This window comes from Oncorhynchus masou, chromosome 2 (assembly GCF_036934945.1).
Source record: "Oncorhynchus masou masou isolate Uvic2021 chromosome 2, UVic_Omas_1.1, whole genome shotgun sequence".
Taxonomy (NCBI): domain Eukaryota; kingdom Metazoa; phylum Chordata; class Actinopteri; order Salmoniformes; family Salmonidae; genus Oncorhynchus; species Oncorhynchus masou.
The window spans coordinates 27,716,173-27,743,049 of record NC_088213.1 but is presented as its reverse complement, the minus strand read 5'-3'; the positions used below and the strand labels follow the sequence as shown (position 1 = coordinate 27,743,049).

The window sequence follows — 26,877 nt, the reverse complement described above, 5'->3', positions numbered from 1 at the left end:
GGAGCAATTAGGGTTAACTGCTTTGCTCAAGGGCACATCAACAGATTTGTCATCTAGTCTGCTCTGGGATTCAAAGCAGAAAGCTTTAAGTTATTGGCCCAACACGCTTAACCGCTAGGATACCTGGGATGCCTACCTACCATTCCAGTATGATTATTTGTATCCACCCATCCATTACATATGAGATTTAAAAAATAATAAATAAAATATTCAAACTCGCCATTAGATGTTTTCTGGCCCTGGCTGCTTTTGTCTTGTTTTTGACAATTCAATTATAACATTTGAACCTTTTCTCACCACTGTAGTAATGCATTAAGGTGGTTACCTCCATGTACTAATAGTACTAATATATGGGAAGAAACAGGATATAGCAGGATGACTTACAGTAGGAGGAACATCCTGGCAGATGCCTACAGCAGCATTTCTGCATTCCTAAAACACACAGCAGTAATGTATGACATTAACAAGCATGGCCAGCAGGGCTCAGTCAATAATCAAATAAATGTCAATGCCAATGCCGACAGTCAGGTTTTGTGCCTATGTGCCTGTGCCTTGTAGCCTATACTGTAAGATGGGCTGATGTGTTATATACAACAAACTTACAACTCTGAAAATCAGTATCCATTTGGGATATCAAGTAGGACTATTGTCAGCAGTGTCAACATTACTAAGAATTAATATTTCAGACAGCTTATTTCTATTTTTGGGTGATGTCTGCCAGTCTGCCTTGGACAGATGACCCAAAGCTCTTGGAGTCGCAGCAGACTGATGGCTGTAGGGTAGCCTTCCCAAGTTGTGTAGACTAATAGTGTTTGCCTATTTATGGCAAATGCATTTGGCTAATTATGTGCCTGTTATAGTATTTGTTTTGCTGATGTTTAAAAGAAAATGTGGTCGACCCATGTTTTGCATTTAGAGCCAGTCCGAGCGCAGGGCACACCTATTTAATAAAGTCTAGCTCAGGAAATGACGTGAGTCCACGCCCAAACTCTATAGTTGGAGATTCCTCGATATTCACAAACCACCAGTCGTGCATTTTACAGTATGCTAGCGATTTATACAGTGCCTACAATCGCCGAAGCCTGCGAGAACGACACAAATCCAACTGGCTCTATTGTAGGGTGATGGATGACGTAAAGTTCCTACGTAAATGGCGCAGTGGTGATTCGGTTTTTGATCCGCAGCTGCGGAATATGGAATGGGAATAGAAACGACGTATCTTTTCAGGGGTAAAAATTGGTCTGACGGCTGGTATTACAACAACCAATTTATCGGGACCCGCTACTTTAGTAGCCCGATTGTGATCGGGAGTTGTCCGGTTGGTTGTCACATATGATACACACAATATAAAAACATTGTGTAGCGATTTATTTATTCAACTTCACTGTATGTCAGTGAGAAACATTGTATGGATGAACCTCCCGGCACTCCTACATGGCGTGAAGAGACATCGGGCAGCGGATATCCTACATATCGACGACGTGTTGCAATCTATCAAATAATCAAGATCTTAAATACCAAGGCAGAGTAAATGGATCGCGTGCCTGCACGGTTTTGACTCTAGATTACGGTATGATCCAGCTGCGAATCTTATCTGATTGCCTGGCCCGGATTCCTGTGGAACATTTCACTTGAAGTACCGTGGCTGGATTCATAGGGAGGTACGTGTGTGTTCTGCCAGCCACGGTTCAGCGCAATATTGTCGCTGCGGTATTTTACAGGGTTTATCCCTGGCAGAGCACTGGTCCAGGTCCACGTTGAGGTGAGCTCGAGGTGGACAAGAGTAGGATGGGAGAACGAACAGAACCGATGCAGTGGGTCTTGGCAAGGCATCGTCACAATACAGGTGAGAAAGAAGCCCAACGGCCGATCAATGTAATGTGATGGGGAGCGGTGTCATACAGTGACGGCTTGGATTTCTTATCTATTTAGACAATAACCTTTTCTAAATATCAACTGGGGTAGCAATATTACTAATAACCCCTTTACCCACCTTGGTGATAAAGAAGTGATAGCAGAGATTAGGCAAATCCGGACATTAGGTTATATGGCCAAACAATTATTGACCGTCCATTATTAATTTAAGGAAGGCTCAACCCACAGCAAACCTCGGAGATTAGGCTAGATGTTTTCAAACCTTTTCTCGACCATGTCTTTACTCCTTTATTATTGCACCATTGTGGAGTCTTTCTGCAGAATGTCCAGTGTTTTTGCATTCCACTCAATAACCCTTCAGGACAGGGCAGGCTATGATGCTCATGTGCAGGCATGCAGCAGGCGGAGAGAGACTGGATAAAGAACATGTAGTTCAATGTGTGAAGACAGAGCCTTTTATCAGCTGCATAGCTGGGCCTACAGAGAGAAATGCATGTCATACCAATAGAATGCCCAGTCACAATCACTTTATTTCCATGAGTGCCAATATAGCTTCCCTAGGTGCTCTGTATGTTTTCATGAAGGCTCGAACATGGACAAGTGGATCATGTAAACTATGTGAGTTTGTATCACAGGTGTATGTCTGTGCATCAAGTATGATCTGTTTGCAGTAGCGTAAAAGTGATCTAAGTGATGTTCTGAAAGTTGTTTCTACTTGGAGAGAGTTTTTCTGAATGTTGTGTAACACTAGGGAACAAAAGCCAATGGGCAGAGAGATGCAGTGTACATGGATTACGGTCACGTTCAGTGGATTTGAGACCGGTTTGCCCCCTAAAGTAGGTTTAAATCCCTGTAGTAATCTCACGTTCAGACTCAGTTTTACCCAGCGGCGTATTCATTATGCCGATTCTGTTGCAAAACGTTTCTTAAACGGAAGCAACAGGAACGAAATGGGGCGGGACCTACCTGAAATAAGCTTTTTGTGCTTATGACAAATGTCTAGGATCTTTTCTTTTAGCGCATGTGAGAAGAGGACAGGTTTTACTCACTTTTTCCTTCTCAACCTCTCCCATCATTTATGGAATATGCTTGATTTCAATACCTGAGTTGAGACTGGAGTGTGTATGTGTGCTGTGTGAGATGTACATTCATGTTGCACACGCACAGATCTGTTTCCATTAAGAGGTGCTTTTGCTTTGGTCATTTCACAGCAACCACTCCCTAGCCAATAATTCCCATCACAACAAACAAGTGTCACATTCTGGACTTCATGACAACAATTTACACAGAATTCTCCAACATAAAGATACTTCTATCATGCTTTCAGATTGAATCTAATATGGGAAAGATCACACTGGTGGTATGGCCATATTTGAAATGAAACTGCTTTTCTCAGAAACCTGGTGTCCCTGTCTGACAAAAAACATTTAAAAGCCTAATAATCCATTAGATCTACAGTAGGGGGCTAAGAGGTTTCTAGCCACAGTACAACGGAATACTGTCTTTTGTTTACACCTGCTTCCACTTACTCCCTCCCTGCTGACTCCCCAACCCCCACAGAGTACCTCTCCACTCCTCCTCTCCTCTCCTGACAGTTGTCTTTCATAAAGTGTGTCTGAAATGGCACCATATTCTCTATAGAGCCCTACCGACCCTAGTCAAAGGTAGTGCACTATAAAGGGAATAGGGTGCCTTTTTTTGACAGCCTCAATGTGCCAAACCACATAATGTGTGTCATTGACGGTTTTTGTATTCAAAGAGGGAGAGGTTTTATCTGGAGTACTGTGATGGTCATGGCATGTTTGGACTACAAAGGGACTGTAAATGATTGACTAGCTAAGTAATTTACAGATACAGTTTATTAGGAGCTTATCAAGTCACATATGGTCATACATTAGGGTCAAAGATTTGGTCCTAAAGAGAAAATACATACATTCAGAGAAATACATTTAGTTGAACAAGTATTAATTGTTTCTTTAAAAAGATGGTCAAAATTATTGCCACCCCTGTTTTCAATATCTCACCTTGCGAGAATAACAGCACTGAGCCTTTTTGTTAAAATGTTTTATGAGATAGGAGAACACATTGGGAGGGATCAGTCTTTTTTCCTCATCTGTATCAAGGGTGGTAATAATTATGGACCTGACTGAATGCAACATACTGTATTTGTTCAAGTGTGTGGTGGTGAGAGGACACAGGTGTTTGTGGAAGCATAGGGGGGAAACTCCCAGTGCGTTGTGTATTTTGCGAGCTCAGCCTTGTGGTGTGAGGACTGAGGAGGATATTAGGGGTGCAGTGTGAAGTGTGTTGGTGAGGTGTTTGGCATGAATAGGGGAGAGATTGGGACGTTATTGAGAGAGTCCACAGGGGGATGTTAACCCAGGCTGGCAGAGCGGTACTATCCCTCCCTCTGTCTCTCGGCTCCCAGCCCTGTACCCGTCTGCTCCAGCCTCCATGTGCAGCACTCTCTCTGTCTGCCTGGGTCAGTCTCACACTATACACAGAGCTTCTCTCTTTCTTTCTCTCGTGAGTTCCTATATACTCGTCACACGCTCTCCTCCTCCTCCGTTTCTCCTAGTAGACCTACTCCTCCATTCTCCTCCTTCACCTGTCTTTTATTACGACAACCTCTTCCATGCACCATCCAGCCTACCTTTAACGTGAAATCTCTAGCCTATCTCTCCCTCTCTTACTGTCTCTCCTTCTCATCTTTCTCCCCCCCCTTCTCACTCTACCCACACGCTCATTCACTATTCATATTTTAGAAGAGGTTTGTGACTGCGAAAGCAGTGTCATGCGTTTGCACCATTTCAACAGTGAAGAAACCTACATTTTCTCTCCTATTCCCCCCCCCATTCTTTATCTAGCTATTCCAGGTTTTGGCTTCATGCCGCTCTTTCCCTTTTTTAGACTGAAAGCCATGTGCCACTCACTCCCACTCTCCCTCTGCCTCTTTCTCTGTCTTTCGCTCACACTCCCGCCCACTCAATCCCTTTCACCTCTCCTCCCTCCACACTCTATTCTGTGACTTTGTGTGATAGTATATGTATTTGGATGTATGTGTGTAAATATGAAGTTCAGATTGTGTAGCCCACTTGCTAGTGTGTACTCATTATGTGCAGTCAAGTCTCTGTCTTTTGAGTCTGATAAAAAAACATGAGCTGGCGCACACCCAGAGAACATTATTTTATGTAGAGGTGCTGACTAACGGAAAATAAACTATAAGCTATAAAAATAGTCACACATTCCATATATAAACTCCCAGTAATTTATTGGGTAAGTCACCATTTCGACATCACTGTGCCAATCATCAACATTTTGGATGCTGAAACGTTGGTAATTTACCCAATAAATTACTGGTAGTTTATATATGGAGTGTGCGACTCTTTATTTTGATGTCTTTGAGTCTGGACAGAGAAAATAGAGCCTTCCCATGTCACACACAACCGTGTGGTTTCTCCCTGTTTTATGAGAAGAAATTGGATTACTGTATTTCAAGATTTATTAGAGGAATTGGATCAAAGGTATTAATACAGTTGTTCAATGTCAGTGTTTTGTCTACATAACTTGTTCAATGTCAGTGTATCCCTCTACATAACTTGTTCAATGTCAGTGTATCCCTCTACATAACTTGTTCAATGTCAGTGTTTCCCTCTACATAACTTGTTCAATGTCAGTGTTTCCCTCTACATAACTTGTTCAATGTCAGTGTTTCCCTCTACATAACTTGTTCAATGTCAGTGTTTCCCTCTACATAACTTGTTCAATGTCAGTGTTTCCCTCTACATAACTTGTTCAATGTCAGTGTTTCCCTCTACATAACTTGTTCAATGTCAGTGTTTCCCTCTACATAACTTGTTCAATGTCAGTGTTTCCCTCTACATAACTTGTTCAATGTCAGTGTTTCCCTCTACATAACTTGTTCAATGTCAGTGTTTCCCTCTACATAACTTGTTCAATGTCAGTGTTTCCCTCTACATAACTTGTTCAATGTCAGTGTTTCCCTCTACATAACTTGTTCAATGTCAGTGTTTCCCTCTACATAACTTGTTCAATGTCAGTGTTTCCCTCTACATAACTTGTTCAATGTCAGTGTTTCCCTCTACATAACTTGTTCAATGTCAGTGTTTCCCTCTACATAACTTGTTCAATGTCAGTGTTTCCCTCTACATAACTTGTTCAATGTCAGTGTTTCCCTCTACATAACTTGTTCAATGTCAGTGTTTCCCTCTACATAACTTGAAAGTGTAACAATAAAAGTCAGCACAGAATGTTCCTTGATTTTCTATTCTTCTGCTGAACCATGACCCCTCAGTGCTATACTGTACCATGCTTGAGGCAGAAGGAATGGAACCAGCTAGTTCACGGGCCACAAAAACCGCCATGCACACAATATTTTATCACAATGTTTGTGTATGTACAGTGGGGTCTGTAATTATTGAATCTCTTAATAAAGATGAGCAAAAAAGACTGTATAAAGAATACAAATACTGAGCTATATTGTATATGTTGCTATATTGTATGTAATATTTTTAAATGTAAAAACAATATATATTATATTAATACAATCGCTCAGAGAATGATATTTTGTGTAACAAGTAATAAAAAATATTTAAAAAAGATGGGGAAAATGTTTGGATCCTCTTTCACAATACCCATTGTGAGGAAAATGACACACTCCAAGCCTCTTTCTAAAATGTTTTATGAAATTGGAGAACACTGCCTCCTGAGTGTCATCAGACCCACCAGCTTATTTTACAGAATGAGGTATTTTCTGCATATGCATTGTATGGAACATTTCTGGGATCTTTTATTTCAGCTCATGAAACATGGGACCAGCACTTGCGTTTATATTTTTGTTCAGTATAAATGTGTGTTGATATCAGTTGGCAGGAGTCTTCAACATTATTGTGTTTTGATGTTTTTCTGATCTTTTCTAAGACAAATTTTTCATATATTTGACAAGAAATCAAAGCCTTTGCTTATTCATTTTTTTAGGATTAACTTAAACAAAACAGGTGTAAATATTCCTTAATTTCTGAAAGATAAATACTCGTAGCTTTTATTTGACACCCAATTTGACATGCTCCTTTGAAATTAACATGTTGGTGCACATGGGTCATTTTACAGTCGTGGCCAAAAGGTTTGAGAATGACACAAAACTTATTGAAAATTAATATTTCTGCCTCAGTTTATATGATGGCAATTTGCTTATACTCCAGAATGTTATGAAGAGTGATCACATGAACTGCAATTAATTGCGTAGTCCCTCTTTGCCATGCAAATGAACTGAATCCCCCAAAAACATTTCCAGTGCATTTCAGCCCTGCCACAAAAGGACCAGCTGACATGTTAGTGACTCTCTCGTTAGCACAGGTGTGAGTGTTGACGAGGACAAGGCTGAAGATCACTCTGTCATGCTGATTGAGTTTGAATAACAGACTGGAAGCTTCAAAAGGAGGGTGGTGCTTGGAATCATTGTTCTTCCGCTGTCAACCATGGTTACCTGCAAGGAAACAAGTGCCATCATCATTGTTTTGCACAAAAAGGGCTTCACAGGCAAGGATATTGCTGCCAGTAAGATTGCACCTAAATCAACCATTTATCGGATCATCAAGAACTTCAAGGTGAGCGGTTCAATTGTTGTGAAGAAGGCTTCAGGGCGCCCAAGAAAGTACAGCAAGCGCCAGGACCGTCTCCTAAAGTTGATTGAGCTGCGGGATTGGAGCACCACCCGTACAGAGCTTGCTCAAGCAGGTGTGAGTGCATCTGCACGCACAGTGATGCGAAGACTTTTGGAGGATGGAGGACAAACATCAGGGACAGACTGATATTCTGCAAACGGTACAGGGATTGGACTGCTGAGGACTGGGTTAAAGTCAATTTCTGAGGCAGCAGACTTTGCGAAAATTAACATTTGTGTCATTCTCAACTTTTGGCTGTGACTGTACATGGAAATGACCCATAGCCCTGGTTTCAATCCAAGTGCCAATGCCATTTAGCAAACTCCATGGGTGCTGCATAAGGTCAATGACATCAAGAACTTTACGAAGTACCAGGACATTTTAGCCAAAAACCTGATTACATCTGCCAGGAGGCTGAAACCTGGCCGCAAGTGAATCTTCCAGCAAGACAATGACCCTAAGCCCACAGATGTCCATAAGCGTAGATGAATGATATTGAGGATCTGGAAGGATTCTGTATGGGGGAATGGTCTATGATACATCCAATTTTCTAAAACATTTTAGAAATAGGCTAAATGTTGTTATCCTTGGAGGGTGCTGGAGTTTTGAAAACCCAGGGGATCCAATACTTTTGAGCCCTTTTAGAGGTTTATTTCGATCTTTCTCTGAAAATGTTTATTTTTAGGGCACACAATTGTATTTGTATTTTTTGGGCAACCAATATAGCTCAGTATTATTTTATTTAAAAAATTTGCTCATCTTTATCAATGGATCCAATAATTCCAGATCCCACTGTATACACAGTCACCTCCAAAGGCATTGCGATGAGGTGACCGCTTGCTTTCAGATTAAGTGTCAAAGAATGTCAACCAACCATACCGACAGAGGCTGAAGCATTGGACTGGGGATAATTGGAATGCATTTAATCTACTAATCACACATCAAATAACTTACCAGTATACCTCCCTCTATCCTACCCCCCTCAAATTCATCAGGCCTCAAATGGCTGTGAAATGAAATGTGGGTCGAAGTTGGTGCTGATGGTTTGGAGTGGGTGGGTGTGGGTCATAGCCTCAATTACTCTACTATGATGAGATTTTCTATCAGGTAAAAGGCCACCTAGGGTGAGAGGCAGGAGGTTTACAAAATACCTCATTCAATTTGATAAGAAGTTAACCTGTTGTTACCAAACTTTTTGAAAATGAATTTTCTCTGTTATGTTTGATTTAATAGTAGGCCTAGCCTATATGAGATCAGCCTTTTGCTAACCTCACCTGAAGGAAAGCTTTACAAATACCACAATTTAGAGCTTTATGACAGTAAGGGGAGTGATTAACCGGGTTGTTTGTGTTGGCAATGATGTCCTTTTATGAGAGGGCTAGAATGTTTGCTCACCAAACTGAAATGCGAAGCATCACTGTGTGACCCACTTACACTTGACCTGATGCAAATGGCACGTGGAGACTGCCGCAGTTAGACATTAGTGCCTAGTTTGAGAAACAGACGCCTCACAAGTCCTCAACTAGAAGCTTCATTAAATAGTACCTGCAAAACACCAGTCTCAACGTCAACAGTGAAGAGGCAACTCCGGGATGCTGGCCTTCTAGGCAGAGTTCCTCTGTCCAGTGCCTGTGTTCTCCTCCCCATCTTTTTCTTTTTATTGGCCAGTCTGTAATATGTATTTTTCTTTGCAACTCTGCTGAGAAGGCCAGCATCCCGGAATCACCTCTTCACAGTTGACATTGGTTTTTTTTACGGATACTATTTAATGAAGCTGCCAGTTGAGGACTTTCTCAAACTAGACACTCTAATGTAATTGTCCTCTTGCTCAGTTGTGCACCGGGGCCTCCCACTCCTCTTTCTATTCTGGTTAGGGCTAGTTTGTTCTGTGAAAGGAGTAGTACACAACGTTGTACGAGATCTTCAGTTTTTTGCATGGAATAGCCTTCATTTCTCAGAACAAGAATAGACTGATGAGTTTAGGTCCCCTCAGATCCCCTTCAGATCAGACCTCCTGCCCACCCCATATACCCCACCTCCGCAAAGAGGGCCTCAACATGGAAGTCACACATACGCCCAGGTCGTGAGCGGGCGTACACTAGCCCAAGCCAATGGCATGTTATTTTTTTTTAAAGAATTCACCTTTATTTAACCAGGTAGGCAAGTTGATAACAAGTTCTCATTTACAATTGCGACCTGGCCAAGATAAAGCAAAGCAGTTCGACACATACAACGACACAGAGTTACACATGGAGTAAAACAAACATACAGTATACAAACATGCATACAGTATAAACAAGTCTATATACGATGTGAGCAAATGAGGTGAGATGATAAGGGAGGTAAAGGCAAAAAAAGGCCATGGTGGCAAAGTAAATACAATATAGCAAGTAAAACACTGGAATGGTAGATTTGCAGTGGAAGAATGTGCAAAGTAGAAATAAAAATAATGGGGTGCAAAGGAGCAAAATAAATCAAATAAATACAGTAGGGAAAGAGGTAGTTGTTTGGGTACAGGTGCAGTAATATGTGAGCTGTTCTGACAGTTGGTGCTTAAAGCTAGTGAGGGAGATAAGTGTTTCCAGTTTCAGTGCTTTTTGTAGTTCGTTCCAGTCATTGGCAGCAGAGAACTGGAAGGAGAGGCGGCCAAAGAAAGAATTGGCTCTGGGGGTGACCAGAGAGATATACCTGCTGGAGATATACCTGCTGGAGATGTACCAGATGCTCTGCGGGCTCTGCTCACACTTACTGGCCTAAGGCCAAACCACACAACCAACAACATTGGACACTTTATAGAACACAAAGCCTTCATTATCTCATCCTGAAATATCCAAGGCCTGAGGTCATCTGCCTTTGGCCCAAAGAGCAGGAATCCGGACTTCATCAAAGAAATCAGAAATACAGATATTGCCATCCTACAATAAACCTGGTATAGAGGAGATGGACCCACTGGTTGCCCTCTAGGTTACAGAGAGCTGTTAGTCCCATCCACCAAACTACCAGGTGTGAAACAGGGAAGGGACTCGGGTATGCTAATTTGGTATAGAACAGACCTAACTCACTCCATTAATCAAAACAGGAACATTTTACATTTGGCTAGAAATTCAAAAGGAAATGATCTTAACAGAGAAATGTTCTCCTGTGTGCTACCTATTAGAGGTCGACCGATTAATCGGAATGGCCGATTTAATTAGGGCCGATTTATCAAGATTTCATAACAATCAGTAATCGTCATTTTTGGAAACCAATTGTGGCCGATTTGTTTTATTGATTTGTTTTATTTTTTATTTTTTTTACCTTTTATTTAACTAGGCATGTCAGTTAAGAACACCATCTTATTTTCAATCGCGGCCTAGGAACGGTGGGTTAACTGCCTTGTTCAGGGGCAGAACGACAGATTTGTACCTTGTCAGCTCGGGGATTTGATCTTGCAACCTTCCTGTTATTAGTCCAACGCTCTAACCACCTGCCTTACATAGCACTCCACGAGGAGCCTGCGTGGCTTGGCTGACTACCTGTTACGCTAGTGCAACAAGAAGCCAAGGTAAGTTGCTTGCTAGCATTAAACTTCTCTTATAAAAAAACAATCAATCTTAACATAAACATTAGTTAACTACACATGGTTGATGATATTACTAGTTTATCTAGCTTGTCCTGCATTGCGTATAATCGATGCGGGGCCTGTTAATTTCTCATCGAATCACAGCTACACCAATGTGTACCTAACCATAAACATCCATGCCTTTCTTTAAAATCAATACCTAAGTATATATTTTTAAACCTGCATATTTAGTTAATATTGCCTGCGAACATGAATTTCTTTTAACTAGGGAAATTGTGTCACTTCTCTTGCGTTCCGTGCAAGCAGTCAGGGAATATGCAGCAGTTTGGGCCGCCTGGCTCGTTGCGAACTGTGTGAAGACCATTTATTCCTAACAAAGACAGTAATTAATTTGACAGAATTGTACATAATTATGACATAACATTGAAGGTTGTACAATGTAACAGCAATATTTAGACTTAGGGATGCCACCCGTTAGATAAAATACAGAACGGTTCCGTATTTCACTGAAAGAATAAACGTTTTGTTTTCTAAATGATAGTTTCTGGATTTGACCATATTAATGACCTAAGGCTCGATTTTCTGTGTTATTATGTTATTAAGTCTATGATTTGATATTTGATAGAGCAGTCTGAATGAGCGGTGGTAGGCAGCAGCAGGCTCGTAAGCATTCATTCAAACAGCACTTTTGTGCATTTGCTAGAAGCTCTTCGCTGTGCTTCAACCATTGAGATGTTTGACTTCAAGCCTATCAACTCCCGAGATTAGGCTGGTGTAACCAATGTGAAATGGCTAGCTAGTTAGCGGGGTGCGTGCTAATAGTGTTTCAATCGGTGACGTCACTCGCTCTGAGACCTTGAAGTAGTTGTTCCCCTTGCTCTGCAAGGGCTGCGGCTTTTGTGGAGCAATGGGTAACGATGCTTTGAGGGTAGCTGTTGTTGATGTTTTCCTGGTACAAGCCCAGTTACGGGCGAGGAGAGGGACAGAAGCTATACTGTTACACTGGCAATACTAAAGTGCCTATAAGAACATCCAATAGTCAAAGGTATATGAAATACAAATGGTATAGATTGAAACAGTCCTATAATAACTACAACCTAAAACTTGTTACCTGGGAATATAGAAGTCTCATGTTAAAAGGAACCACCAGCTTTCATATGTTCTCATGTTCTGAGCAAGGAACTGAAACGTTAGCACATATTGCGCTTTTACTTTCTTCTCCAACACTTTGTTTTTGCATTATTTAAACCAAATTGAACGTTTCATTATTTATTTGAGGCTAAATAGATTTTATTGATGTATTATATTAAGATAAAATAAGTGTTCATTCAGTATTGTTGTAATTGTCATTATTACAAATAAAATAAAAAATCGACCGATTTTTAATCGGTATCTGCATTTTTGGTCCTTCAATAATCAGTAACAGCGTTGAAAAATCATAATCGGTCAACCTCTACTACCTATGCCCCTCCCCCCACTAGAATCCCCATACTTTAATGAAGACAGTTTCTCCATCCTGGAGGGGGAAATCAATCATGTCCAGGACCAGGGACCTAAATGCCAGAACCGGACAAGAACCTGACACCCTCAGCACATGGAGACAAACACCTGCCTGGAGGTGACAGCATTCCCTCCCCCTTATGCCCCCCTAGGCACAACTGACAACATAGCCAACAAAAACTGGTCACAACTCCTGCAGCTCTGTCGCACGCTGGTTATGTCCAGTACATAGTCAATCGTAGGCTTCGAGGGGACTGCTATGATAGGTACACCTACAGCTCATCTCTTGGCAGTAGTACTGTAGACTACTTTGTCACTGACCTCAACTCAGAGTCTCTCAGAGCGTTCAGTCAGCCAACTGACACCCCTATCAGACCACAGCACAGTCTACTTGAACAGAGCAATGTTCAAGCATGAGGCATCAAAGGTACTGAGTAATATTAAGAAATGCTATCGATGGAAGGAATGTAGTGTGGAAACCAACCAAAAAACAAAACAATTGAGCAACAACAAATTAAATCCCTTTTTAGACAACTCCCTGGACAAAACATTCCACTGTAATAGTGAAGGTGTAAACTTGGCAGTAGAAAATCTGAAGAGTATATTTGACCTCTCAGCTTCCCTATCAAATCTAAAAAATCTCAAACAGAAAACTAAAGAAAATGAACCGCAATGACATGGTTTGATGAAGAATGCAAAAACCTAAGAAAGAAATTGAGAAACTTGTCCAATCAAAAACATAGAGATCCGGAAAACCTGAGTCTACGCCTTCACTATGGTGAATCACTAAAACAATACAGAAATACACTACGGAAATAGAAGCAGCAGCACATCCAGAAATCGGCTTAATGGAATTGAAGAATTCATAGACTAACCACGTCTGGGAAAATTGGAAAACACTAAACAAACGACAAAGAACTATCTATCCAAAACGGAGATATGTGGGTAAACCAATCTTTTTGGCTCTAACAAACAGCAAATAACATATACATAACTATTAAAGACTACCAGAACCCACTTGATTCTCCAATTTCATTCAATGAACTACAGGACAAAATACAAACCCTCCAACCAAAAAAGGCCTGTGGTGTTGTTGTTTTTTTATTTATTATTATTATTTTACCTTTTTATTTAACCAGGCAAGTCAGTTAAGAACAAATTCTTATTTTCAATGACGGCCTAGGAACAGTGGGTTAACTGTCTGTTCAGGGGCAGAACGACAGATTTGTACCTTGTCAGCTCGGGGGTTTGATCTTGCAACCGTCCAACGCTCTAACCACTAGGCTACTCTGCCACCCCATTGATGGTATCCTCAATGAAATGATAAAATATATAGAACCCATTTCCCTCTATGTTTCTGAGGTATGGGGTCCGCTCACCGACCAAGAATTCACTAAATGGGACAAACACCAAATTGAGACTCTGCATGCAGAATCCTGCAAAAACTATCCTCTGTGTACAACGTAGAACACCAAATGTATGCAGAGCATAATAATGCCAATACCTGCTAATTATCAAAATCCAGAAAAGAGCCATTAAATTCTTCAACCACCTTAAAGGAAGCTATTACATTTACATTTACATTACATTTAAGTCATTTAGCAGACGCTCTTATCCAGAGCGACTTACAAATTGGTGAATTCACCTTCTGACATCCAGTGGAACAGCCACTTTACAATAGTGCATCTAAATCATTAAGGGGGGGTGGTGAGAAGGATTACTTATCCTATCCTAGGTATTCCTTGAAGAGGTGGGGTTTCAGGTGTCTCCGGAAGGTGGTGATTGACTCCGCTGTCCTGGCGTCGTGAGGGAGTTTGTTCCACCATTGGGGGGCCAGAGCAGCGAACAGTTTTGACTGGGCTGAGCGGGAACTGTACTTCCTCAATGGTAGGGAGGCGAGCAGGCCAGAGGTGGATGAACGCAGTGCCCTTGCTTGGGTGTAGGGCCTGATCAGAGCCTGGAGGTACTGCGGTGCCGTTCCCCTCACAGCTCCGTAGGCAAGCACCATGGTCTTGTAGCGGATGCGAGCTTCAACTGGAAGCCATTGGAGAGAGCGGAGGAGCGGGGTGACGTGAGAGAACTTGGGAAGGTTGAACACCAGACGGGCTGCGGCGTTCTGGATGAGTTGTAGGGGTTTAATGGCACAGGCAGGGAGCCCAGCCAACAGCGAGTTGCAGTAATCCAGACGGGAGATGACAAGTGCCTGGATTAGGACCTGCGCCGCTTCCTGTGTGAGGCAGGGTCGTACTCTGCGGATGTTGTAGAGCATGAACCTACAGGAACGGGCCACCGCCATGATGTTGGTTGAGAACGACAGGGTGTTGTCCAGGATCACGCCAAGGTTCTTAGCGCTCTGGGAGGAGGACACAATGGAGTTGTCAACCGTGATGGCGAGATCATGGAACGGGCAGTCCTTCCCCGGGAGGAAGAGCAGCTCCGTCTTGCCGAGGTTCAGCTTGAGGTGGTGATCCGTCATCCACACTGATATGTCTGCCAGACATGCAGAGATGCGATTCGCCACCTGGTCATCAGAAGGGGGAAAGGAGAAGATTAATTGTGTGTCGTCTGCATAGCAATGATAGGAGAGACCATGTGAGGTTATGACAGAGCCAAGTGACTTGGTGTATAGCGAGAATAGGAGAGGGCCTAGAACAGAGCCCTGGGGGACACCAGTGGTGAGAGCGCGTGGCGAGGAGACAGATTCTCGCCACGCCACCTGGTAGGAGCGACCTGTCAGGTAGGACGCAATCCAAGCGTGGGCCGCGCCGGAGATGCCCAACTCGGAGAGGGTGGAGAGGAGGATCTGATGGTTCACAGTATCGAAGGCAGCCGATAGGTCTAGAAGGATGAGAGCAGAGGAGAGAGAGTTAGCTTTAGCAGTGCGGAGCGCCTCCGTGATACAGAGAAGAGCAGTCTCAGTTGAATGACTAGTCTTGAAACCTGACTGATTTGGATCAAGAAGGTCATTCTGAGAGAGATAGCGGGAGAGCTGGCCAAGGACGGCACGTTCAAGAGTTTTGGAGAGAAAAGAAAGAAGGGATACTGGTCTGTAGTTGTTGACATCGGAGGGATCGAGTGTAGGTTTTTTCAGAAGGGGTGCAACTCTCGCTCTCTTGAAGACGGAAGGGACGTAGCCAGCGGTCAGGGATGAGTTGATGAGCGAGGTGAGGTAAGGGAGAAGGTCCCCGGAAATGGTCTGGAGAAGAGAGGAGGGGATAGGGTCAAGCGGGCAGGTTGTTGGGCGGCCGGCCGTCACAAGAAGCGAGATTTCATCTGGAGAGAGAGGGAGAAAGAGGTCAGAGCACAGGGTAGGGCAGTGTGAGCAGAACCAGCGGTGTCGTTTGACTTAGCAAACGAGGATCGGATGTCGTCGACCTTCTTTTCAAAATGGTTGACGAAGTCATCTGCAGAGAGGGAGGAGGGGGGGGGTGAGGAGGATTCAGGAGGGAGGAGAAGGTGGCAAAGAGCTTCCTAGGGTTAGAGGCAGATGCTTGGAATTTAGAGTGGTAGAAAGTGGCTTTAGCAGCAGAGACAGAGGAGGAAAATGTAGAGAGGAGGGAGTGAAAGGATGCCAGGTCCGCAGGGGGCGAGTTTTCCTCCATTTCCGCTCGGCTGCCCAGAGCTCTGTTCTGTGAGCTCGCAATGAGTCATCGAGCCACGGAGCGGGAGGGGAGGACCGAGCCGGCCTGGAGGATAGGGGACATAGAGAGTCAAAGGATGCAGAAAGGGAAGAGAGGAGGGTTGAGGAGGCAGAATCAGGAGAAAGGTTGGAGAAGGTATGAGCAGAGGGAAGAGATGATAGGATGGAAGAGGAGAGAGTAGCGGGGGAGAGAGAGCGAAGGTTGGGACGGCGCGATACCATCCGAGTAGGGGCAGTGTGGGAAGTGTTGGATGAGAGCGAGAGGGAAAAGGATACAAGGTAGTGGTCGGAGACTTGGAGGGGAGTTGCAATGAGGTTAGTGGAAGAACAGCATCTAGTAAAGATGAGGTCGAGCGTATTGCCTGCCTTGTGAGTAGGGGGAAGGTGAGAGGGTGAGGTCAAAAGAGGAGAGGAGTGGAAAGAAGGAGGCAGAGAGGAATGAGTCAAAGGTAGACGTGGGGAGGTTAAAGTCGCCCAGGACTGTGAGAGGTGAGCCGTCCTCAGGAAAGGAGCTTATCAAGGCATCAAGCTCATTGATGAACTCTCCGAGGGAACCTGGAGGGCGATAAATGATAAGGATGTTAAGCTTGAAAGGGCTGGTAACTGTGACAGCATGGAATTCAAAGGAGGCGATAGATAGATGGGTAAGGGGAGAGAGAGAGAATGACCACTTGGGAGAGATGAGGATCCCGGTGCCACCACCCCGCTGACCAGAAGCTCTCGGGGTGTGCGAGAACACGTGGGCGGACGAAGAGAGAGCAGTAGGAGTAGCAGTGTTATCTGTGGTGATCCATGTTTCCGTCAGTGCCAGGAAGTCGAGGGACTGGAGGGAGGCATAGGCTGAGATGAACTCTGCCTTGTTGGCCGCAGATCGGCAGTTCCAGAGGCTACCGGAGACCAGGAACTCCACGTGGGTCGACGCGCTGGGACCACCAGATTAGGGTGGCCGCGGCCACGCGGTGTGGAGCGTTTGTATGGTCTGTGCAGAGAGGAGAGAACAGGGATAGATAGACACATAGTTGACAGGGTACAGAAGAGGCTACGCCAATGCAAAGGAGATTGGAATGACAAGTGGACTACACGTCTCGAATGTTCAGAAAGTTAAGCTTACGTAGCAAGAATCTTATTGACTAAAATGATTGAAATGATACAGTACTGCTGGAGTAGGCTAGCTGGTAGTGGCTGCGATGTAGCTAACCTAGAAAATCGCTCTAGGCTAAACAATTGACTTAGATACAAAGACGGCTATGTAGCTAGCTAGCTACGATCAAACAAAACAAACCGTTGTACTGTAATAGTTACTACAGTGCTGCTATTCGGGGGCTAGCTGGCTAGCTACGTTAAAAGAACGACAATAGCTGGCCAGCTAACCTAGAAAATCGCTCTAGACTACACAATTGTCTTAGATACAAAGACGGCTATGTAGCTGGCTAGCTACGATCAAACAAATCAAACCTTTGTACTGTAATGAAGTGAAATGAAAAATGTGATACTACCTGTGGAGCGACGCGGAATGTTGACCGGGTAGTTGGAGTTCAATTCGGTAGAGGTTAGCTAGCTGTTGGCTAGCTAGCTAGCAGCATTTCCTACGTTAAGGACGACAAATAGCTGGCTAGCTAACCTCGGTAAATTAAGATAATCACTCTAAGTCTACACACTCGAAACTGCACAATTATCTTGGATACGAAGACAGCGAAGACAACTATGTAGCTAGCTGACACTACGCTAATCGAGTCGTTCAGTTGAGTTCCCAAACCTTCCATAACAAATGCGTCACCTACAGAGAGATGAACCAAAGCAAAACACACCCCACAGAGCCCCAGGACAGCAACAAAATTAGACCCAACCAAATCATGAGAAAACAAAAAGATAATTCTTTCCAATGTGTCAAGTAATTAACAAAGAAACAGAGCAAACTAGAATGTTATTTGGCCCTAAACGGAGAGTACACAGTGGCAAAATACCTGACCACTGTGACTGACCCAAACTTAAGGAAAGCTTTGACTATGTACAGACTCAGTGAGCATAGCCTTGCTATTGAGAAAGGCCACTGTAGGCAGACCTGGCTCTCAAGAGAAGACCGACTATGTGCACACTGCCCACAAAATGAGGTGAAACTGAGCTACCCTTCCTAACCTCCTGCCTAATGTATGACCATATTAGAGACCCATACAGTGGGGCAAAAAAGTATTTAGTCAGCCACCAATTGCGCAAGTTCTCCCACTTAAAAAGATGAGGCCTGTAATTTTCATCATAGGTACACTTCAACTATGACAGACAAAATGAGAAATAAAATCCAGAAAATCACATTGTAGGATTTTTAATGAATTTATTTGCAAATTATGGTGGAAAATAAGTATTTGGTCACCTACAAACAAGCAAGATCTCTGGCTCTCACAGACCTGTAACTTCTTCTTTTAGAGGCTCCTCTGTCCTCCACTCGTTACCTGTATTAATAGTACCTGTTTGAACTTGTTATCAGTATAAAAGACACCTGTCCACAACCTCAAACAGTCACACTCCAAACTCCACTATGGCCAGGACCAAAGAGCTGTCAAAGGACACCAGAAACAAAATTGTAGACCTGCACCAGGCTGAGAAGACTGAATCTGCAATAGGTAAGCAGCTTGGTTTGAAGAAATCCACTGTGGGAGCAATTGTTAGGAAATGGAAGACATACAAGACCATTGATAATCTCCCTCGATCTGGGGCTCCACGCAAGAGCTCACTCCGTGGGGTCAAAATGATCACAAGAACGGTGAGCAAAAATCCCAGAACCACACAGGGGGACCTAGTGAATGACCTGCTGAGAGCTGGGACCAAAGTAACAAAGCCTACCATCAGTAACACACTATGCCGCCAGGCCCGCCTGAAGTTTGCTAGAGAGCATTTGGATGATCCAGAAGAAGATTGAGAGAATGTCATATGGTCAGATGAAACCAAAATATAACTTTTTGGTAAAAACTCAACTCGTTGTGTTTGGAGGACAAAGAATGCTGAGTTGCATCCAAAGAACACCAAACCTACTGTGAAGCATGGGGGTGGAATCATCATGCTTTGGGGCTGTTTTTCTGCAAAGGGACCAGGACGACTGATCCGTGTAAAGGAAAGAATGAATGGGGCCATGTATCGTGAGATTTTGAGTGAAAACCTCCTTCCATCAGCCAGGGCATTGAAGATGAAACGTGGCTGGGTCTTTCAGCATGACAATGATCCCAAACACACTTCCCAGGCAAGGAGTGGCTTCGTAAGATCATTTCAAGGTCCTGAAGTGGCCTAGCCAGTCTCCAGATCTCAACCCCATAGAAAATCTTTGGAGGGAGTAGAAAGTCTGTGTTTCCCAGCAACAGCCCCAGAACATCACTGCTCTAGAGGAGATCTGCATGGAGGAATGGGCCAAAATACCAGCAACAGTGTGTGAAAACCTTGTGAAGATTTACAGAAAATGTTTGACCTCTCATTGCCAACAAAGGCTATATAACAAAGTATTGAGATACACTTTTGTTATTGACCAAATACTTATTTTCCACCATCATTTGTAAATAAATTCATTAAAAATCATGTGATTTTTCTGGAGTTTTTTTTTTCTCATATTGTCTGTCATAGTTGAAGTGTACCTATGATGAAAATTACATGCCTCTCATCTTTTTAAGTTTAACTTGCACAATTGGTGGCTGACTGAATACTTTTTTGCCCCACTGTATTTCCCTCAGATTACACAGATCCACAAAGATTTCGAAAACAAAACCGATTTTGATAAACTCCCATATCTACTAGGTGACATATCGCGGTGTGTAAGATTTGTGACCCGTTGCCACAAAAGGTCAACCAGTGAAGAACAAACACCGTTGTAAATACAACACATGTTTTTATTTTTTTCCCCTTTTGTACTTTAACCATTTTGTACATCGTTACAACACTGTATATATAAATTTGACATTTTGTAATGTCATTATTATTTTGGAACTGCCGTGAGTGTAATGTTTACTGTTAATATACAAAAGTGAAATAAACAATAAAAATTATCTACTTCACTTGCTTTGGCAATGGTAATTAATGTTTCCCATTCCAATAAAGCCCCTTGAATTGAATTGAGTTTCAGAAGAAATATCTTTGTTTCTTGCCATTTTGACCCTGTAATCAAACACAGATGCTGATGCTTAAGATACTCAACTAGTCTAAAGAAGGCCAGTTTTATTGCTTCTTTATTCATCCTTTTTAAAATGATCAACTTGGATTAGCTAACACAACGTGCCATTGGAACACAGGAGTGATGGTTGCTGATAATGGGTTTCTCTACGCCTACAGTATGTAGATATTCCATTGAAAATCAGCCATTTCCAGCTACAATAGTCATTTACAACATTAACCATTTCTACACTGTATTTCTGATCAATTTGATGTTATTTTAATGGGGGAAAATGTGTTTTTCTTTCAAAAACAAGAGCATTTCTGAGTGACCCCAAACTTTTGAACAGAAATATATATATATATATATATATATCTGTTCAAAAGTATATGAAAATGTTAACATTCCAACCATGAGGCCACTAGGTCATTTTAATACAGGAAAGGTTTTTGAGTGACGTAACTGGACAGACAAAGCACTACACTGAAGAGGTTCCTCTGTGTGTGCTGTGTGGGGAACAAAACATTTCTCACATGCAGGGACTTGTCATACACACATTCCACAAAACACATGTTAGTTGGATTCACAGATACAAATTAGAATATATTCTAGTAGTGAGAGATTCTATGACTCACAGTTGACATAATGGAGAGAACTGTCTTGCAGAGAGTGGCCTGAAACCCCATGTGCAATACTACATTTCCCCCAAGGGATACAATAAAGAAATGTAATGGACTATCGTTTCGCTTTGCTTATTTGAGCTGTTCTTGCTGTAATATGGACTTAGCCCTATTTGGTAAAAGACCATCTTCTGTATACCACCCTTACCTAACTGATTGGCTCAAACACATTAAGAAGGAAAGAAATTCCACAAATTAACTTAACAAGGCACACCTGTTAATTGAAATGCATTCCAAGTGACTACCTCATGAAGCTGGTTGAGATGATGCCAAGAGTGTGCAAAGCTGTCATCAAGGCAAAGGGTGGCTACTTTGAAGAATTTCAAATATATAAAATATATTTTGATTTATTTAACACTTTTTGGGTGACTACATGATTCCTCGTGTTATGTCATAGTTTTGATGTCTTCACTATTATTCAACAATGTAGAAAATAGTACAAATAACGAACCCTTGAATGAGTAGGTGTGTCCAAACCTTTGACTGGTACTGTATGTTCTCTCTTCAACTGGTTTGGGGACATTTCTAACAGCTGAATATGGTCTCTGCATTTCCAAGCTGAAGGTGTCATCCACATTCCTTAAATGTTCTTCTTTGAGGTTTTTATGACCTTGAAGTCTCTTACAATTGCGTGATCTCTTAGTCTCACCGAGTCTCTTAGTATCACTTAGCTTTCCTGCAATGTTGTTGATGCTGAGTCTGTTGAATAAAATTATATCCCTACAATATTTCTCAATTCTTTCTTCATGTTACACCACAAAAGAAAACCCTTTCAAAAGATTTCCAATTCAAATTAACCACAGTTCTGCATTTGATAAATGTTTACCCATAGTCTTTTGCACATCTCTAGGGTAGGGGTTCCTAATCTTTTTCAGCACAGGACCCAAATGAGAAATGGACTGTACTTCCGTGACCCAAATTATCTAGAAATAGTGTGTGATTTCTAGATGTATTCTCATAACTGGCGACCCACCTCTCACATGCCCAAGGCCTCTACTCTAGGGTGATGGATGCCCTATGCTAAGCGCATGCGATGGCCTGTGGGTATAAGACATGCACCAATGAGTATGAAAAATCTCCTCGTTTTGAAGCTACAGTAGAAAAAAAAACATTTCAGCAGACGACACAGTCCTGACTGGCCGGCTGGACGGCGAAACTCAGCTTGGGTTGGCTCTGGGGAGGTGGAAATTACTGTGAGATGAGCTGGGTGTTGTCTGTATGAGCGCGAATGGAGTATGAGCACGAATGGAGTATGAGCGCGAATGGAGTATGAGCGCGAATGGAGTATGAGCGCGAATGGAGTATGAGCGCGAATGGAGTATGAGCGCGAATGGAGTACAGCCAAACCAAGGAGTATGGATCAGCTTGTTTATCATCAAAGGAATTTATCCCAAATGAATTATACTGCATGGCTGTATTCCATACAGTTTCTATGACCTGGGTATTGTGGATTTATGTTGACTGTCCTACAGTTACATTTCTGGTTCCGAGAATAGCCTACCAGTTGGAAAAGGATGGTTTACTCTACGCCTGCCATTCAATCCATACTCTCTTTGTGAGAGGTCCTGGGAGCCATTGCCCTAAAAGGCAAGCTGAAGGCACAAATGTTAATATGTAACCTAGTATACTGTCTGAAAGACAAAGGGACAGTTAGGGGTTTGAGAACAGAAACCTGGCTTCTCCCTACAATTGTATTTTATCTTTATTGAACCTTTATTTAACTAGGCATGTCAGTTAAGAACAAATTCTTATTTACAATGATGGCCTACACCTGCCAAACCCAGACGACGCTGGGACTCCCAATGGGACCTATGGGACTCCCAATCACATCCGGTTGTGATACAGCCTGGATTCGAATCAGGGTGTCTGTAGTGACACCTCTAGCACTGACATGCAGTGCCTTAGACCGCTGTGCCACCTGGGAGCCATCTCCTCCATCAATACCTGTCCCAGACATTTCTAAATCTAGGCCTAATCAGATTCAATAAAAACACATGGGCTTATTGGTATGGGAGAGTGTGCTGCTTCACTGATCCTATTACTATAGCCTTTCCAATTAAAGTGGTAGTGTGTTCCACTGGTAAGATCCCCATGGGGACTGCAACCTGTATCTAGGCTCTAGCACACGGCCTGGAGGAGAGGAGGGTTTGGAGTGATGACGTCACTGTCTCAAGTGGTGGAGGAGAGGCCTCCTGTATTGTGGGACCTGCTATATTTCATTAGTCTAATTTTGTTTTGGCCTAAATGACAAGGGGTTTACTCTCTTATTCCTTTTTTCCCCTCTTCTCTCCTTCCCCTCCTCCTTCCCTCTTCTCTATAATGTGAGTCACACCCACAGGAAGCCATGTGGCGACCGGGGTGGTAGAGCAGTAATGTTGTCCTAATCTGTAGTGAGACCATATAGACCTGTAACACTGTGTTTAGCCAGCCTTTATTGAAGCATACACTAGACATACTTGTCTTGAAAATCATGGAATATGTAGTTGCCGACTTTATCCAGTTTTAGAATCCTTGCCCCCACCCTATAGTTAAGTTCTCTATAAAATGAGAGTCACAAACTTGGCACACTGTCACACTAGGCGTTCCTTACACGGTTTTAACCATCTGCTACCCATGTGTTTTGTGACAGTGGGCTTTGCTTCTGTTTTGACAAAATATGCTAATGGTATACCACTATAGGCTAAGGCTAGCCACATCTCCAGATCCCTCACGCTCTCCCTCTCTTTTACTTCAGTTCAATTTAAGCCTAAGACACTTGACTTGTTTTCGACTGCCCTTTTGGATAATGGGAAGAATGAAAGCGGTGTTCACATTGTCAGAGCATATGGTAACGAACAGACCCATCAAAACAAGTCCTCACTCATTACCTGTTCCACGTTGTCCACAAACTATTTTAGCCTTTACTCCACTGTCTCCCTCCCTCCCCCCTTACACTCTCTCTCTCCCTCCATATTTCAATTTCACCTCTCTCTTTCCATCTGGAGAGCTTCAATGGTGAGGAGAAACAGAGCGTACTGATAGTTCTGCTATAGTCTGACTGATGCAGCAGAGCTTTGAGGAAGTCTTGGCTATTATGAAAGCTGGTCAGTGGGGAAAGAGGGTCTGGCCTTTGATCACACCATGATGTGGACACTGTTTTTATTTCTCGTCCTCTCTTCCTCTTGCTTTCTCAGAGGGCAGCGATGCTGGGTACTGTGGGAAGGATTTATTAAAGCCAAGGGTGTGTGTTTAACCACTATTTTAAGCGCTCTTTTGTTCAAGGTTGTAAAGATTTGTGTCGTAACTTGCTGTTTTCTTCCCCTCTCCCTCACAGGGCAGTGATGCCTGGTATGGTGATGTTTCGGCGGCGCTGGTCAGTTGGCAGTGATGACCTAGTGCTGCCCGCCCTCTTCCTCTTTCTACTGCACTGCATCTGGTGAGTACTGCGTTTGGATGTTTTTCTCTGTGAGTGTATGTTCCTGTGTCTGTCTGTGGTCCGGAGTCCCCTCACCAAGCTAAAAGTATGAAGCTGTATATGAGATGAAATACTTACCCCCCAAAAAATGTTGTCTGAACCATGGGTGTGTCATCTGTGTGACCATTCCCCTCTCTCCCCCTCCCCTGCAAGGCTGGTGGTTCTGTCTGTGGTTCTGTTCGGCCTGCCCTATGGTTCAGACCAGTCCTGCTCGGTCACCCTGGTGGACCATGGCCGGGGCTACCTGGGCATCTTGGTCAGCTGCCTGATCTGTGAGAGCGCCATCATATGGCTGAGTATGAGAGGCAGCATCCTCTACACACAGCCCAGAGAAGCTGTGCAATATGTCATCTACATACGACTAGGTAAGACACACCCACATGTTATCACAGACACACAATATACAGTTGAAGTCGGAAGTTTGCATACACTTAGTTTGGAGTCATTAAAACTCGTTTTTCAACCACTCCACAAATGTCTTGCCAAAACTATAGTTTTTTAACAAGTCGGTCAGGACATCTACTTTGTGCATGACCCAAGTAATTTTTCCAAAAATTGTTTACAGACAGATTATTTAACTTAAAATTCACTGTATCACAATTCCAGTGCGTCAGAAGTTTACATACACTAAGTTGACTGTGCCTTTTAAACAGCTTGGAAAAATCCAGAAAATTATGTCATGGCTTTAGAAGCTTCTGATAGGCTAATTGACATATTTTGAGTCAATTGGAGCTGTACCAATGTATGTATTTCAAGGCCTACCTTCAAACTCAATGCCTCTTTGCTTGACATCATGGAAAATCAAAAGCAATCAGCCAAGACCTCTGAAAAAGAATTGTAGACCTCCACAAGTCCTGTTCATCCTTGGGAGCAATTTCCAAATGCCTGAAGGTACCACGTACAGTGCCTTGCGAAAGTATTTGGCCCCCTTGAACTTTGCGACCTTTTGCCACATTTCAGGCTTCAAACATAAAGATATAAAACTGTATTTTTTTGTGAAGAATCAACAACAAGTGGGACACAATCATGAAGTGGAACGACATTTATTGGATATTTCAAACTTTTTTAACAAATCAAAAACTGAAAAATTGGGCGTGCAAAATTATTCAGCCCCCTTAAGTTAATACTTTGTAGCGCCACCTTTTGCTGCGATTACAGCTGTAAGTCGCTTGGGGTATGTCTCTATCAGTTTTGCACATCGAGAGACTGAAATTTTTTCCCATTCCTCCTTGCAAAACAGCTCGAGCTCAGTGAGGTTGGATGGAGAGCATTTGTGAACAGCAGTTTTCAGTTCTTTCCACAGATTCTCGATTGGATTCAGGTCTGGACTTTGACTTGGCCATTCTAACACCTGGATATGTTTATTTTTGAACCATTCCATTGTAGATTTTGCTTTATGTTTTGGATCATTGTCTTGTTGGAAGACAAATCTCCGTCCCAGTCTCAGGTCTTTTGCAGACTCCAACAGGTTTTCTTCCAGAATGGTCCTGTATTTGGCTCCATCCATCTTCCCATCGATTTTAACCATCTTCCCTGTCCCTGCTGAAGAAAAGCAGGCCCAAAACATGATGCTGCCACCACCATGTTTGACAGTGGGGATGGTGTGTTTAGGGTGATGAGCTGTGTTGCTTTTACGCCAAACATAACGTTTTGCATTGTTGCCAAAAAGTTCAATTTTGGTTTCATCTGACCAGATCACCTTCTTCCACATGTTTGGTGTGTCTCCCAGGTGGCTTGTGGCAAACTTTAAATGACACCTTTTATGGATATCTTTAAGAAATGGCTTTCTTTGCCACAGCTTTGGTAGTATGCTTGGGGTCATTGTCCATTTGGAAGACACATCTGCGACCAAGCTTTACCTTCCTGACTGATATCTTGAGATGTTGCTTCAATATATCCTCAGAATTTTCCATCCCTCATGATGCCATCTATTTTGTGAAGTGCACCAGTCCTTCCTGCAGCAAAGCACCCCCACAACATGATGCTGCCTCTCCCGTGCTTCACTGTTGGGATGGTGTTCTTCGGCTTGCAAGCCTCCCCCTTTTTCTTCCAAAGATGACGATGATCATTATGTCCAAACAGTTCTATTTTTGTTTCATCAGACCAGAGGACATTTCTCCAAAAAGTACGATCTTTGTCCCCATGTGCAGTTGCAAACCATAGTCTGGCTTTTTTATGTCTGTTTTGGAGCAGTGGCTTCTTCCTTGCTGAGTGGCCATTCAGGTTATGTCGATATAGGACTCATTTTACTGTGGATATAGATACTTTTGTACCTGTTTCCTCCAGCATCTTCACAGGGTCCTTTGCTGTTGTTCTGGGATTGATTTGTACCTTTCACACAAGTACGTTCATC

The 26,877-nt window shown here is 42.9% G+C and overlaps 1 protein-coding gene across 3 annotated transcripts in view; it reads left to right on the top strand.

Moving 5' to 3' along the window:
• The first annotated feature begins 993 nt into the window (after positions 1-993).
• Positions 994-26,877, top strand: part of LOC135557914 (diacylglycerol lipase-alpha-like) — a 55,081-nt gene continuing 29,197 nt past the window's right edge. For 2 of the 3 annotated variants that reach the window (XM_064991642.1, XM_064991623.1), the window contains exons 1-3: positions 994-1,846; positions 24,384-24,485; positions 24,678-24,889. In XM_064991642.1, the coding sequence (XP_064847714.1) occupies positions 24,391-24,485; positions 24,678-24,889 (307 nt within the window). In that variant the 5' untranslated portion in view covers positions 994-1,846; positions 24,384-24,390. Of the gene's footprint in view, positions 1,847-24,190; positions 24,291-24,383; positions 24,486-24,677; positions 24,890-26,877 lie in introns of those variants that run through there. The other variant, XM_064991633.1, reaches the window with a different exon arrangement.